The 15472-nt window shown below is 42.0% G+C and overlaps 2 protein-coding genes and 2 non-coding genes across 4 annotated transcripts; 1 reads left to right on the top strand and 3 right to left on the bottom strand.

Moving 5' to 3' along the window:
* Window positions 1–917: 917 nt before the first annotated feature.
* LOC113028749 (zinc finger protein 271-like) lies at window positions 918–3669 on the bottom strand. The gene is made up of 3 exons (XM_026179171.1): window positions 3643–3669; window positions 2068–2664; window positions 918–1716 (listed from the first exon to the last, which is right to left on the bottom strand). Exons 1-3 carry the CDS (start codon window positions 3658–3660, stop codon window positions 1039–1041), a joined length of 1293 nt encoding a protein of 430 aa, XP_026034956.1. The 5' UTR covers window positions 3661–3669; the 3' UTR covers window positions 918–1038.
* An 8725-nt stretch (window positions 3670–12394) lies between these two features.
* On the bottom strand, window positions 12395–12476 carry trnas-cga (transfer RNA serine (anticodon CGA)). The gene has a single exon. It is a non-coding gene; the product is annotated as a tRNA-Ser (tRNA).
* Window positions 12477–13051: 575 nt separating this feature from the next.
* Window positions 13052–13123, bottom strand: trnag-ucc (transfer RNA glycine (anticodon UCC)). The gene has a single exon. It is a non-coding gene; the product is annotated as a tRNA-Gly (tRNA).
* A 328-nt stretch (window positions 13124–13451) lies between these two features.
* On the top strand, window positions 13452–15150 carry LOC113028880 (transcription factor 7-like). The gene is made up of 3 exons (XM_026179314.1): window positions 13452–14243; window positions 14379–14486; window positions 14624–15150. Exons 1-3 carry the CDS (start codon window positions 14154–14156, stop codon window positions 14756–14758), a joined length of 333 nt encoding a protein of 110 aa, XP_026035099.1. The 5' UTR covers window positions 13452–14153; the 3' UTR covers window positions 14759–15150.
* Window positions 15151–15472: the final 322 nt, after the last annotated feature.

Genomic DNA, 15472 nt, shown 5'->3' with positions numbered 1-15472 from the left:
AGCTGGTTGCCTGGTAACCTCCCATTGACAGTATGCTTTGAGGAAGCTGTTGCTTTAAGTCATGAAACTGGCACAGGCCTAACAAAACCACAACCTCTTCCTCTTTTTGTTATTGGGATGAATTTCTTGTCTCTGGTCAGAGCCAGCTAGCTATCCGTTTTAACGCATTGTGCTAAGAAACATTAATTGACTACCGTCTTAGTTAATGGAATAATATATGAGAGATTGTTGCTAAAGCAGACCCACAAGTCAATCTTGACAGATGCTGTTCAGTCTAGCTTGTGCTTGCCTTCTGTGATTGACACTCTGTTGGGTCTCATTGCTCCCAGTTTTATTTGAATGATGCCAGATAGTTGACCTTAAGCACAATGCAGTGCCCATTCCATCATTTCCTGTACACTGATACCTTATGCTGGTAACTGCATGTGTAGAGTACCAGCTTGTCGATCAGATCTTTGTTTCAGTGATGCGTACTAAGCCTTGTTTCTTTTTTTTCTGGAGCATTCAGGGATCTGTTAAGACCATTCAACCGTCTTGCCAAGAGTGGCAGTCCAAGCTAATTCACCTCAAGGTCAGATTGTGCAACGCTCAATGAAACTGCGAAAAACCCTAAAAGCTACATCCCAGACTCTACAGGCCTCAATTACCATGTTAAAGTTCTTCTCTCTAAAACAAAGTCTGCAGCATGGCTCAGGCTTTCACAGCTGCATCTAAACAAACCACAAGACCTCTGGAACAATATGCTTTGCAGAGACGAGACTAGGGCTGGGACAACGCGTCGACGTAATCGATTACGTGGAGGAAATGACATCATGGCTCAAAATCTTTGTCGTTCAAACAATTCTTTATTTAACAATATTTTAACTTTATTTAACAAAATACATTCAATAAAAACTTAAACAACAGAAAACTGATTTTTAATCCAACCACTGAAAAAAAAAGGTAACGACTGAACACAAACAGAAGAACAATTTATAAAGATTAAAATGGAACTACAGGAAGTTTGATTCATAGCCTCATTTGAACTTAAACTTAAACTTAAGGAGAGCCGACCTGAGCTCTGTGGAGCCTGATCTCCAGGGTTTTAAGTTGGACTCTGAAACCAGAGGATGTTTCTCTCTCTTCAGATTCACTCTGATCCTGTGATGGGAATGATTTCAGCCCTGCGTGATCGCGCTGATGTTTGCACAGAGCAGATGATGAAGTGAATGTTTTGGCACAGTGGTAACAGTGAAACAGTTTAGTAGTAACGTGGGATCGTTTGTGTGCAGAGTATGAACTGAGATTACTGAAGCTCTTGTCACACTGCTCACAGCTGTAGTTTCCTTCCATGTGTGTACGTTCATGCTCGTTACGATTACCTGACTGTGAGAAGCTTTTGTCACAGTGTCTGCACTTGTATGGTTTCGCTCCTGTGTGGACTCGTTTGTGTCTTTTAAGCTGACTTGCAGTGGTGAAGGATGACCCACACTGATCACAGAGGTGCTTCTTGACCCCACTGTGAAAGAGTTCATGTCGTTTTAAGTCAGCTGATGTGGGGAAGCTTCTCCCACATTCTTTGCAGTATTTCAGTTTGTCTCCAGTGTGTTTACGTTGATGTATTTTTAGGCTGGCTTGGTGACTGAAAGTTTTTCCACAGATGTCACAACGAAAGTCTTTCCCACCACCACAGCGATGACAGGGTTGAGAAGTGGATCCATCTGTGTCGCTCTGCTTCTAAACAAAGACACAAAGACAGTGTAAGTCAGTCCTTCAACACTTTTATCCTGGAAGTCGCCTGAAATAAAGAGCATCTCTGCAGACGTCCAATTACATTTTACTGTTTCAATTAACACACTCAGTTTACTGGGCTACAATAACTACAATACTACCACCATAATACTACAGCAATACTTATTTAATATTACAGTAACATCTGACTTACACTTAAATGAAATGAAAACCTGAATAATGGCTCAGAGCTACTCTTCGGTGCAGTAGAAGTGCTAACATGCTAACACAATTTAATGAGCAGACTTGTTCCAAACAGTCAGACTGAACTTACAAGAATAAAATAAAAATACAAACCTCACAGTAACTGCACTTGTAGAGTCTCTTTCTGGTGTGGATCTGTTGGTGTTTTCTCAGGTACTGTGGAGTTTTAAAAGTCTTCTCACACAGGTCACATTGATAAGGTCTCTCCTCAGTGTGGGTAAACATGTGGTGTTGTAACTGTGCGTCTGTTGTAAAGTATTTACCACACTGATCACACCAGTACACATCTTCTCCGGAGTGAATGCGTAGGTGTATATTTCGGCTCCATAGCCGGCTGAAGGTTTTTCCACAGATGTCACAGCTGTATGCCTTAACTCCAGAGTGGGTAACTAGATGTCTCTGCAAGTGGCTACTTCGAGTAAAAGCTCTGCCACACTGATCACAGCTGTAAGCTTTAACTCCACTGTGGACGACTTGGTGTCTTTTCAGGGAATTCTTCCAGGAAAACGACTTTCCACACAAGTCACAGCTGAACGGTCTCTCTCCAGTGTGGATGAGCTGATGTTGTTTTAGTTTAAACTTCCAGGTAAAATCCTTCCCACACTCGTCACAGGTGTATTTTTTCTCTCTCTTGCTTCTGTGAGGTTTGTCGGCCTCCTGAGAGTGCTGACTTCTCGGTCCACGTTGGTCCTGCAGTGACAGAGATACAGAGTCAGTGAGTGAAATGCAGTCATTAAACAAACTGAAGCTTCAAACTCCCTCCATTAACACTAGTTTTAAACCTGAAGGTGGAGTGTGGCACCAAACACCACCAGAACCTGAACGACTGCAGGTGCTGATAAGTTGCGGTCGCGGTATTTCAACATCTAGTTAGCAATACAGAAGACGAGCGAGAATAAATGGAGTAATATTTTTTACGTGGCAGGTAATTTCAAATGCAGCGATTCTATCAGCCCAACAAACATCAGCAAACACACAAACTGTTTGTGTGCAGTTTGTCTCACAATGTGATTTAAAGACTGCAGTAAAATCCTCTGCAGGTTAGTGCAGGATAAGCAGGCAAGTTTACTGTAATGTGATGGATTTAAGTAAAGAACAGTGTGTGACTGGTGCACAGTGACTGTGGTGCTCATGTCAGAGTTAGATTACATCAAGTGTAGCAGAGATTAACTTAAACTTAAGCTCATGATGCTGACATTCATTCACTGAGCTCCACCCACATACCAACAGTTTAGTGTCTAATATAAAGACAGTGTACTGTCAGTGTAGAGAAAGGAAATCAGCCAGGACAACTCATGAAACATCTGCAGACATCTGGATGAATTCACAGAGAGCAGCAGGTCAGCTGATCACAGCCTGTACATTAAAAAAAATCTACTGGAGCTCTCAATAGAAATGATTGTGAGCTGTGACCCTTTTCCCCACACTGAGCCACTACAGCTGATGTTAGGGTTGAATCCTGCTGAATCCCACTTTAACATCTTCCTGCTCATTTTGATGTTTAGAGGCAACGTCACCGTCTAAGATGTAGGCATTGTATACATTGTATACATTATTTCTACATTACATTAATATTGCACAAGGTTCATTTAGTTTAGCATAAAATATACATACTGTATCAGTACTTCAGCTTTTAATGGAGTATTTCTTAACACTAGTATCTGTCACCTTCTGTGTTGAGCTCATTGTTTTCTCTGCAGTGGCTGAGCTGAGTCCAAGTAGCTGAAATTTCCTCTGCTGCTCCGTCAGACTCTTCTCCTCCTCCTGATCAGCTGGGACACAAAACAGAACTTTGTTAAGCTCCACACTGCACTGAAGAGTCAAAGTGTCTCATATGTTCATCTGAGAACACACAGAACACATTTTAGCTTCCTTGGGTGGACAACTTGTTTGAAACAAACACAAAAGGTTTGAGCACCGATACCAAATTCAGCAGTATGGCACACCAGTACCAGGAGAGCAATTCCTCTTTAAAATATGCCCTGGCCAAGAAAAAACCCGACAATATACGTGTGCCGTGAGAAATGATAGATAGATAGATAGATAGATAGATAGATAGATAGATAGATAGATAGATAAGATAAAAATTTATTTCAAACATGCAAATATAATTGAAATAACAACAGAAAAAAATAAAAATAACAAAACTTAAAAATCATCAAGTTTTCATGTAAATATCTATGTCTACAGAATGTGTGTGCTCGAAAAGGAGTAGGGTGAAGTTTTCTTGTTCCTACCCCCTTATTTCAAATTTCATTGCTTACAAATCCATATCCAGGATTCAACATTATTTGATCATATATTTAACTATGTACAAGTCTAACACATTGAACATACACAAATAAAACCATTTTCAGCACATAAACCAGAACAACAACAAACTACATTTTTTACATAAACTAATCACTCTGTTTATAACAGCCGCTTAATCTCTGAGTTTATTTTCTATCTATGTGACAAAAACCTTAATGAACACTTAAGGTTGGGTTACTCCGGCCTTGATTTATAAAAAATGAGGACACAATGAGACAACTCAGTCACTGAGAGGAAGATTTCCTATATTCATGCAATTTATTATTTTTTGAACAATCGTGTGAATTTTTGTATTGATGTACTTGTCTTGATTTCATCTGTATATCCGAGTGGGTGTAGAAATCTGAGCCATCATCTGAGTAAGCCTCATCACAACTTTGCGCTGATAAAGGCAGCTGTGTTTTAGCCTGGAACACATTTATTTTTACATTTCTCATAAATGTATTTCATTATAGCACTTTTACCGCCAACATGTTGGGTCTTTTGGAGCCGGAAGTGACCTTATATGGAAGAAGGGTGGCGCTAGCTAGCTTAGTTAGCAAGCTGCATTCATAAGCTGTGCAGGTGCCACAGAGATGCTAAGTAGCCTTAATAACAGACTAATAAAACAACAGAAACTCTGATTACAATGAGCTCATTTAAAAGCTTTCTTCTAATAAAATTATTTTCTTCTCTGTGTTTCACAACCTTTTGCTGATATCTTTCTGTGAATTAGTTTAAAGCAGCTTGAGTCAATTTAGTCAGATTTTTTTTTCCAACTTGTTCACAAAAACTTGAGAAGAGACACCGAGGAGAGCAACAGAAAGCCTCATTCAGGAGCTAAACTCAAGATTAACTAGACTCGGATTAATATTAGCTCGATACTTACCTTTAAGTGTTAAATCAGTCTTGACAATAATCGGAGAGAAAAACGCCATAAAGCGGGAACTCGGCTTCTTCTTCTTCTGCTCTTGTATTTTTTGGCGGTTAAAGCTTTAAGGCGCATTACCGCCACCTGCTGGACTGGACTTTTCATGTCCCAAACATTATCAATTGGGCACAAATTTGTTGGAGTTTCTGTTAATAAAAAAGATGGAATTCAAGGATCTTGTTATTTGGTTTGTTTGTTTTCACCATTTACTCTACAATTTTCTGCCAGTGTATAGCAAACCCCACAGCTCAAATCAATGAAGAATTTAGTATTTTTAACATATTGCTTAAACTGGAACCAGCAGCTATATAGGCCTAATTTTTAATCCAAACATGTGATAGAGGTTTACCACCAGGAGAAGCAGACTGTAAATAAAAGACTGTGCTACTGAAAACTGTTAGTCTGACTTTGGATTGTAAATATGTTTCCTTTTGTCACTTCTGTATTTGTATATGGCTCAAACTATTTGTTATGAAAGCAAAACAAACAAACTGATGTTGTATAAATTGATTCAGGATTATTTACTTCGAGTCCAGAAATCATAGCTGTCTCATCAGATCCAGTTGTGACATTAGCTATAGTTTCCGCGGAGGGTACTTGGTTCTGTATGACAGCACAGCTTTTAGGTTGAATTCAAGCGCTTGAGTACAGCCTGATAATTAGAGGCCTGCAAACATGTTTGCTGATGAACTTTGGAAGTAAAAGTACAGACAGCTATAGAAGACACAGGACACGAGATGGGTTCATTATTTCTTTTGAGTTCCATGTAACAATCCGTAACTCTGTAATTAATGAATGTGCCATTTAATCTTGGCTGCAGCCAAGATTAAATGGCACATTCATTAAATGGCTAAAATGGGTTGGCTGCCGTTCAGCATTTAGCACAAGTCAGCTTTTGATCAGAAAGTTTTCTGGTTTGATCCCTGGCTGCTCCGGTCTGCAGGCGAAATATCCTTGGACAAGATTGTAATCCCAAGCTGCTTTCTGATGCATCCATTGGAGTGTGAATGCTTTATAGAGTTTGTGAAACAGTTGTACGTGTGGTCAGATTGTTTTGTATTTGTGTGTGGATTGAAGCACATGTCTGAGAGCACATCAATCACGGCACATATTTTTTAAAATCTTAGTTTAAATAAAGTTTTTGATTATTTATTATAAAAAAGAGATGATATATATATAATGCAGTGGGCACTCCACCAGCTAACATGTCAGTTAATTTGACACATTGATTTATTTATCATTTCTTTTTCTCTCTCAGCTTTTCAGCTCCATATTTTTTGCCATTTCTTCCACACTCAACTCTGTTCTACAAGGTGAGCCCACAGTTAATGTAGGAGAGGGCAGGTGGCATTAAGAGGTTTGATTGGGCAATCTAGGGCCCAGTTAGTTCTTCCTTTTGGTGAAAGCTGGGCTCTTCAGTTCAGCATGGCACAGCTCCAAAGATTCTGCAACATCAAACCCTCTGTCTGCTAATGTTACATCACCTGGGCTGAGGCAGTCCAGGTAATTTCAACACTTTCTTGAAATTAGTTAATTCAGATATAAACAGAGTGACAGTTTACAGATTCAAACATGTCTCAGAGAAAACAGAAAAAAACAGTAAAGCCCAACTCTCCTCTTTGTGATCAGGAAGACAAAATTCAACTTCCTGATCAAGTAGACAAATCATTCAACCAGCTTCTAGAAAAGGAAGATATTCAAAAGTTGAAAGAAATGGAACTCCTAGACATGCAGGGAAGAAACTTTGAGCTCCAAGCAAAGCTTGATAAAGCACTAGAAAAACTAGTGCTGAAGGACAAAAAGAATCAGGAGCTGCAAGTAAAGCTTGATGAAAGACCGCACACAAATGAAGAGTTTCTTCAAGAAAAAAGGCTACAGGAGATAAAACAGAAGGAAATGGATTTCAAGCTCCAGGACCTGGAGAAACACAACAAAGGCTTGCAAATCAAGCTTAATGAAGCTCTGCAAAAAAAATTAAGAACTCCTCCAAGAAAAATAACAACAGGACATGAAGCAGTGCAAACTCCAAGGCATGGAGGAAAAATACAAAGCGCTTCAGGTAAAGCTTGATAAAACACTGAACAAAAATAAAGAGTTGCTTCAAGAACAAAAGCAACAAGAAATTAAACAGAAACAAACGGACTGCAAGCTTGAAGACGTGCAGGAAAAATACACAGCGCTGAAAATGAAACTTGATAAAGCCAGAGGTGGGACCAAGTCATTGTTTTGCAAGTCTCAAGTAAGTCTCAAGTCTTTATCCTCAAGTCTCAAGTCAAGTCTCAAGTAATGTCAGGCAAGTCAGAGTCGAGTCTCAAGTCACTGGTGTAAAAGTCCGAGTAAAGTCACAAGTCTGAAATTTTGAATTTCAAGTCCTTTCGAGTCTTTAAAAAGAAAAAAACAAAAAAATAATGTTGCAGTTATGCTAAATGTAAATATTAGACCATGTAATTTTTAAATCTGTGTTTTTCTCAACACATGACAAAATAGTGAACGTAGAAAATATACACAAATTGTGAAATTGCACCTCTTTAAAATGCAGCTAAATTAAACCTAGCTCCAAGGATAATTTTCACCGACAGTTCTGAGATAAGCTGCATGTTATTCTTGGATGCGGTTGTAGGACCGGTGTCGTGCCAAAGTAGGTATCCCCGACAGAATTTGTTTCCCCTGTGCTGGGAGCGTGCAGGAAGTACTGATGTTTTCATTTTGTGAAAAATTAGTATCGTTACATTACCATTCAGTTTGAGGGTTACAACAGAAAATTATATATTTATTGCTCACGGGGTATCAGATGGGATTATTTTAATAAACCATAAACATTTTGGCTAATAACTATTTTTATTCTCCTGTAACTTTATTATATAAAGAGCTAAATCCTCCAAAGTTTCAGGAGAAATGCGTCATAATAAGAAGTGTTTGTGAACGAAAAATCAGCAATGTGGGATACTGTTTGTCCGTGATTTACACAGGGGGAACAAATTGTGGCAGGACCAGCCTGATATTATTTGTATCCCACTATAACTTCGTTGTATAAAGAGCTAAGATCTCAAAAATGTCAGGAGTAGTCAGTCATTATAAGAAGTGTTTGTAAACTAAAAATCAACAATGTGGGATACTGTTTGTCCGTGATTTGGACAGTCCAGCGTGTGCTCCCGACGCAGGGGAAACAAATTCTGTCGGGGATACCTAGTTTGGCACGATAGTAACTTCAGGTCACTGCAACAAGCCCAGGTACAGTTTACCGACGGATGGGTGCAGGACCTTGAAATGCACCGTGTAGAACGAAAGACCATCGTACGTATCATAAGTTTACCAGTCTCACAAATTGTCGTCATAAATACACATTCCTTAACCGTTTATTAATAGGACCTTTGAGCTCAACGGTAATTAATTAGCAGTGGAAATAATTTCTGGTACGCGTTACAGAAATGTAGCAGTGACAATAATACTGTATGCTGTAATCGTACTGGACAATTAGTGATACAAAAAACCTGTTTTATCCTGTCAATAAAAGTATATGTTTTTGTCAATGTACCAAAATAACAGAAGCGAAACGCAATATTGTGTCAGGACAATTCACTATTTATGCACAACAAACAAAGGAGCGACAATTTCTGTTCAGCGCCAGACTTGCTTGTAACCTATATCACCAATTATGTTATGAAAATGACGCATTAACTACAACAGCAGACTGACCTTTGTGGGAATGCTTGGAGCAGACTAACCTGTGAGCTGGAGGGTTCTGGGACGTTATATTTGGTCTTTGAATGGCTGCAATCCAGGCCACCCGTCGCCTCTTTGTTACTTCGGAAACATGGCTCGAACAATTTCTCTTCAACAACGTAATCCGATAACAACCGATCTCTTTACCCGTCGGCTTCCCGTGGCTGTCATGCGACCGGCTATTGCAGTTAATAATACAACAGCTTCTTGCCATTTTTGTGTTTCTTTTTTATCGCTGTGATTTCAATTGAAAGCCTGCGTGCGCTCGTACCTCTTGCCACGAGTTCCCAGAATCCTTTGCGGTTTTACCCCTGAATGACGTCACATTTTCAATCTCTATATAATATGTATGTTAAATTTTATATTTGGGGTGAAATATCAAGTCTTTTCAAGTAAACCGGTTCAAGTCCAATTCAAGTCCCAGGTCATTGGTGTAAAAGTCCAAGTCAAGTCACAAGTCTTAGAACATTTTTTCAAGTCAAGTCTAAAGTCATAAAATTAATGACTCGAGTCTGACTCGAGTCCAAGTCATGTGACTCGAGTCCACACCTCTGGTTGTTTATGATCAGTAAAAAATAAAACAAACAGTGGGACACAGAGTTTTCTTAAAAATAAACACATGAAAAAAGTCTTTGGTATATTATCTTAATTGCCTCTAGATGCTCCCAGGGCTAGGACTCAGCTATCTCCAGCATGGACTGCAGGATGGAAGCAACAACAATAAAGAGGATGATAGAGAGGAGGAAGGCTCTGTGGATGACCTGCAGCTCAATGAGGCCAGTTTGGACAGCAAGGATTAGCAAGGTGATCCCTTCAGTCATCCCCCTGCACAGAGAGGAAGCAACCTATTATGCTACAATATAGTCTTTGTGCCAGCGAGGCTTGTACTTGACGCGTGGCAGTCTTCTGGCAGTAGGTGAGCCAGTCTGAGTGTGGTGCAGCCTAGCAGTGTCAGCGTTCTTTTCAGTCACTGGGCGACAGCGTGCTAGATGAGTGGCATTCCAACTCTTTCCATCACTCAGCAAGAAGGCATTCAAGCCTTTGGCTTTTGTTACTGTTACAGGAGGGGTAAATCTGGGATGTCCTTTGGGAACATGGTGGGGTTTCCTTATCCTCACACTCTCTCCTGGTAGAAAAGAAGGTTTCCGTGCGTGACGCCTACCATCAGTGTAACGTTGCATTTTCAACTGATATTTCCGAACTGAGTGATGTGCAACGTATCCAGTGGAGACACAGCAGGAGGCAAAGGGAGTACATCCAGTATAGTACGCATCTTCCTGCCACACAGGAGTTCTTAGGGAGAGGGAAGTAGAGGGAAGTAGTTGCATGCGGTGTTGCACAGTAAACTTGAAGCCAATCCAGCACAGTCGCCTTCCATGGTTTCGACTGCTGGATTGATGTCTGGATACAGGTGCGGAGGGCACGATGAAACCGTTCGATTGCTCCGTTTGCAGCTGGGTAGTAGACAGATGTTCTGCTGTGGGAGATGCCTCTATTCTGGAGGAATGAGGTGAACATTACAGAGGTGAACTGTGCACCATTGTCAGTTATGATGTTCTCTGGGTTGCCATGACGACTAAAGACAGATGAGAGGAACTGAATGACATCATCAGTAGTAGCATAAGGTGAAAAGGCAAGCTCAGGCCATTTGGAGTAGTAGTCAGTCAATGTTATGACGTATCTACAAGCAGGTATTGCAGTATCAAAAGGCCCAACAATGTCAAGACCAAGTTTTTTCCACGGTCCATCAGGCAGTGGGACGGGTTGGAGAGGAGCAGGATTAGTATGTGCAGTTTTGTCATTGGACTGGCAAAGGAGGCATGAGGTTATGGCAGACTGAACTTGCGAGTCCATTTTTGGCCACCAGTAGAGATCTCTTAATCTTTGTTTTGTGCGCACAATGGTGACTTTCATGTGCCAGTGCAATCAGTTTAGGTCTCACTGAAAGTGGTGCAATGAGCCTTGAGCCTCTGAGAACATAATCACTTAGGGTTGAGAGTTCATTACGGATTTTGTAGTAAGGTGCAAGCGTGACATCAAGTGCTTTGATTGAGGCAGGCCAGCCACTTTGTATTTGTGAACGCAAAGCAACCAGTTCAGGGCAAGTTGAACAGGCAGAGTCAAAGTCCGCAACTGGAAGTGAGGACATGGCAGCAGAAACTTGGGCTACCATTTCATGATCTGAATCTGATGTGGAATGGGAAGAAACGGGCAGGGGCAGGCGAGAGAGACAGTCAGCTGTATAGTTCTGAGAACCTGGGCGGTAAATAACATCATAGTCAAAACACAGGAGGCGGGCAGACCAGCGGGCGATGCGCATGCCAACCCTATTAAACCCTTTGGTGCTCAGCAGCGTTGTCAGAGCTTGGTGGTCTGTCGGCAGAGTGAAACGTCGGCCCCACAAATACGTTCTCCATTTCTCTGCAGCCCACACACAAGCATAAGCTTCTTTTTCAACAGTTGAGTACTTTTGATCTGTTGCAGGCAGTGTGCAGGTAGCAAACGCCACAGGTTTTTCTGTGCCATCAGGTTGCACTTGAGCAAATACAGCACCAAGCCCATAGTCACTTGCATCAGTAGAGATCACAACACGCAAGGCAGGGTCAAACAGTGCCAGTGCAGGACTATTCACCAGGAGTTTTTTTACTTCTTCAAAGCTCGCTTGTGCACCTGAAGTCCATGTGAAAGTGTTCTTGTCGTTAGCACAGGCACACATAGGGGCTACAACAGTTGCAAAGTTTGGCAAAACTTGGAGTACCATGACACCAAGTCCAAGAAGGATCTCAAACTGAGGGAACTGGGGAGGATTAAAGGGGCAGCACAGCAGCGTTTTGGAAAACAGTGTAAAGGCTTTTCAGGAAGCTTTTAGGACGCTGTGAAAATACTGAATTTGAATAGTGGAGGCTAGAAGTAGTGAATGTATCCTTCCTCTCTATCATTAGATGGAGAGAGTGTACAAAGGCCGGCATAGTGGGTCTGTGGCCACTCTTGCTTGCACTTTTGCGTGTCCGTCAGCCAGCTGTGGAGAAGAGCAAAGTTTTTACATGCAAAGAGCTGAAGTGAAAAGCAGTGTTCCAAACAATGAAATGTGTCCACTCTTTGTGCTTTTCATGCAGTAATGTTTGATGTTTGAAGCTATTTCTGCTGTTGTCCCATTCCCGGTGAAATCCGCTGTCCCTCCAATCCCGATCCTCTTGCAAAGCAATCAGCATTTGTCAGACGCATCAGTCATTGGCGGTACTCAGACAGGATCCTGGATGACTACACGTCTGGGGTGGCTAAGAGAGCAATTGAAGGATGCCATGTTTACTGAATATGTGCCTAATTTTGTCAGGACATAGCTGGGTCCATTGCTTCTGCGTGCTCTATTTTCACAAGCAAAGGCCTGGCTCTTTCTCCTGGCACCTTCTCAGGTGAACTCCATGCCGTGGCTTCTTCTCAAATCAACGTCTGGACTGCCGCAAAACAGCTGACCGTTGTCGACAGGATTCGAACCTGTGCGGGGAGACCCCAATGGATTTCGAGTCCATCGCCTTGACCGCTCGGCCACAACAACCACATTTGGTTTTGGAGCTACATACTTGAAAGACATACGTCTTCCAAGTCCTACGCCACACGTCTTTCAAGTAGGATGTGCACAACAACGGCCACGCTGGATTGTAAATGCGGTAGCTGCATGACTTTGGTGAGAAAGCTTGTGGTTTTGCAGTTCCGTGAGATCGGTGCAGCACAGCTGCGGTTGAAGCTAGCTGGCTGACATTAGCTTGCTTGTTTGCATGAACAGTAACACACACAGCTGATGATTTTGCCACCGCAAAGAGCTGATCAGTACATGGTTAGTAAAATGTTATCTTCATTCCAAACATTCAGCACAATATTTAAAGTGGGACTGGGTGTCTTTATGAAGAAGTAGCGTGTCCAATCACAGTTTCATGTAAGAAGGTATATGTATGAAGTGATGAGAACTCAAAGCCTGTGTGAACAGTGTCTTTCCACAGCAAACGGTAGCAGCGAGGCCGATGAAGAATGCACCTGGCCTGACATTGTAAGCCTTTGCAGAAAGAGCGGAGAACGTTTTTACTGTAAAACAGTACGCAGCCCACATGCTTGAACAGCACTGCGAGAAGCAACTGCGATGGCCGGGAATCGAACCCGGGTCAACTGCTTGGAAGGCAGCTATGCTCGCCACTATACCACCATCGCTGTGAAAAACTGCAACATCACTGAGTCATTGTCCGGCTTATGAAGCTTTCAGGACAATTAACAAGGTGGGCATTGTGATTACTCGCTTGTCAGGTTCTAAACTGGTCAAAAGGTAGATCACTAAAAAGACTAGTGCTCTCATGCAACTGCACATTTAATCTCATCAGCTAAGCTTCTTTGCTACTCAAGTGTGGCCTCTCACGCATTTAAACTCTTGTGTGATTTTTAGCACCTTGAGAGTCGCAATGGTCACGCGAGTTCTTCAGGTCACAGCAGACAAGGTGCGAATAGGTGTGAATCTATCTTGGGACGAATCTGGGACGAGGACGTCTTTGGCTCCTCTCTCAAGTTATTGGACTTTGGCAAAAAGGTTTCACGCTTAATTAAAAAATGAGAGCAAGTGTCTGTGTCCCGAATACAAAGTGGGAGCTGGTTCCACAGAGAGGGGCCTGAAAAGTGATGGCTCTGCCTTCCATTGTACTTTTAAATCCCCTCGGAAGCCAGCAGTCTGAGAGCAAAGCACTCTGTTGGGATGATATGGCACTGTGAGATCTTGTAGACAAAATTGGGGGTGATTATTCAAGACCTTGTGTGTGTGAGGGCAAGTATTTGGATTTTTATTTGGGATTTAATTGGGAGCCAATGAAGAGAGAAGTCCATATGGGGGAAATATACTCTCTCCTTCCAGTCCCTGACTGTGCTCTGGATGCAGCGTTTTGGAAAATAGTGTAAAGGCTTTTCAGGAAGCTTTTAGGACACTGTGAAAATACTCAATTTGAATAGTGGAGGCTAGAAGTAGTGAATGTATCCTTCCTCTCTATCATTAGATGGAGAGAGTGTACAAAGGCCGGCATAGTGGGTGTACCAGAGCAGGGCTGTGTGTAAAGCACAGCCAGGCAGCTGAACACTGTATTGTTCTCTATTTTGTCCTCTTTGAGCGCGAGACAAGCCACCACAGCTGGCAACACCTGTCAGTGAACACATTCAGGATGAAGATGGGCCATACGTCACGAAGCTGCCAAATGCCTTCATGCTCTATCTCAAAGAGCAGAGGCCAAAGGTCATTGCTGAACTCAACATCCCTGGAAGTGCAGCCGTAAATGCAGTGGTGGGACAGAGAGTAAGTGTGTAACTCTGCATACATTTATGCATCTGTTAATGTTGTCTGCTCATGTTTTTGCATGTGTCCCAGCTGTCCTGTAGTTATGTGTAGTAGCAGTGCTCACAGTGTGTTCTTATGATCTTCTGTCCACAGTGGAAGTCGCTTTCAAACGACCAGAAAGCCAGATATTTCAAGCAGGCTGAAACAGAAAGACAGAATCATGCCAAAGAGCATCCAGCCTGGTCGACCAAAGAAAACTATGTATGTCCAAAGTGCCAACATGCAGTTCACACATGTGTGCATCACTGCACTGAATGATGAAACAGTCACTGCACAGAGTTTGTATCAGCTAATGAAAACTCTGTGTTTGTTTTCCTCATTGGACTCCCCTGTTGCAGCCCTTCAGTTCCAGACAGAGGAAGCCTTTGTCGCAGACAGTGAGGAAGAACTGCTGTCAGTGCTGGAAGAGCTCGACCCCCTCCCCATCACTGCGCAGTCTCAGCAGCCCTCACCCACCCCTGCCTCTCCTGTAGATGCCTCTCAAACTGCATCAGTTCAACCCCGAGTTGAATTATTCCAAGACCGAGATGAGCCCATCTGTTTTGCCGAAATCCAAGAAGACATGTGGTCAGTGCTTGACTACCTCCCCGTCTCTCAGCAGTCTAATGTGCTCTCCTCTCCTCATTCACACAACTACTCGACTCCTAAACAAAATCTCATCTGTCCTGCTGATTCCCCTCCATCCAAACTGGCGTCCTCCCCTGTTGCATTCACTGAATTGCCGTCAACAACCCCCATCTTTTGCCAACTAATGAAAAACAATAATTTCACTATAGACGATTGGACCGATTTCAATTGAATTAAACTGTTACTCCTGTTATTTCAACATCTGTCTTTGTGTAAATAAATGAAAAAACAAACAAAAGATGCTTCTGTCATAAGTTACAGCAGGATGAAACAACCTTCATGTAGTTCTTGTTTTTAACACTGCAAACCTTCTTTAGTTCTTTTGTTTCCTTTCATATTCAGCACACATCTGTCAGTGTCCACTAACTGTCAGGGAAAAGCCAGATAAAAACACTGTGGGGTCTTTTGGGACACGTGCTCGTTGGGTTTACTCATAGATATCAGAAATGATCTGTTCTGTATTCAAAGGATACACGAAGGACGTTTGTATTAAATGCAATATAGCGACTGATCATATGCTGCTTTCTTTGGGGGCTTTTCACCACCATGTTACACAAATC

This window comes from Astatotilapia calliptera, chromosome 9 (genome assembly GCF_900246225.1).
Source record: "Astatotilapia calliptera chromosome 9, fAstCal1.2, whole genome shotgun sequence".
Classification (NCBI taxonomy): Eukaryota; Metazoa; Chordata; class Actinopteri; order Cichliformes; family Cichlidae; genus Astatotilapia; species Astatotilapia calliptera.
This window is presented reverse-complemented; position numbering and strand designations above follow the sequence as displayed.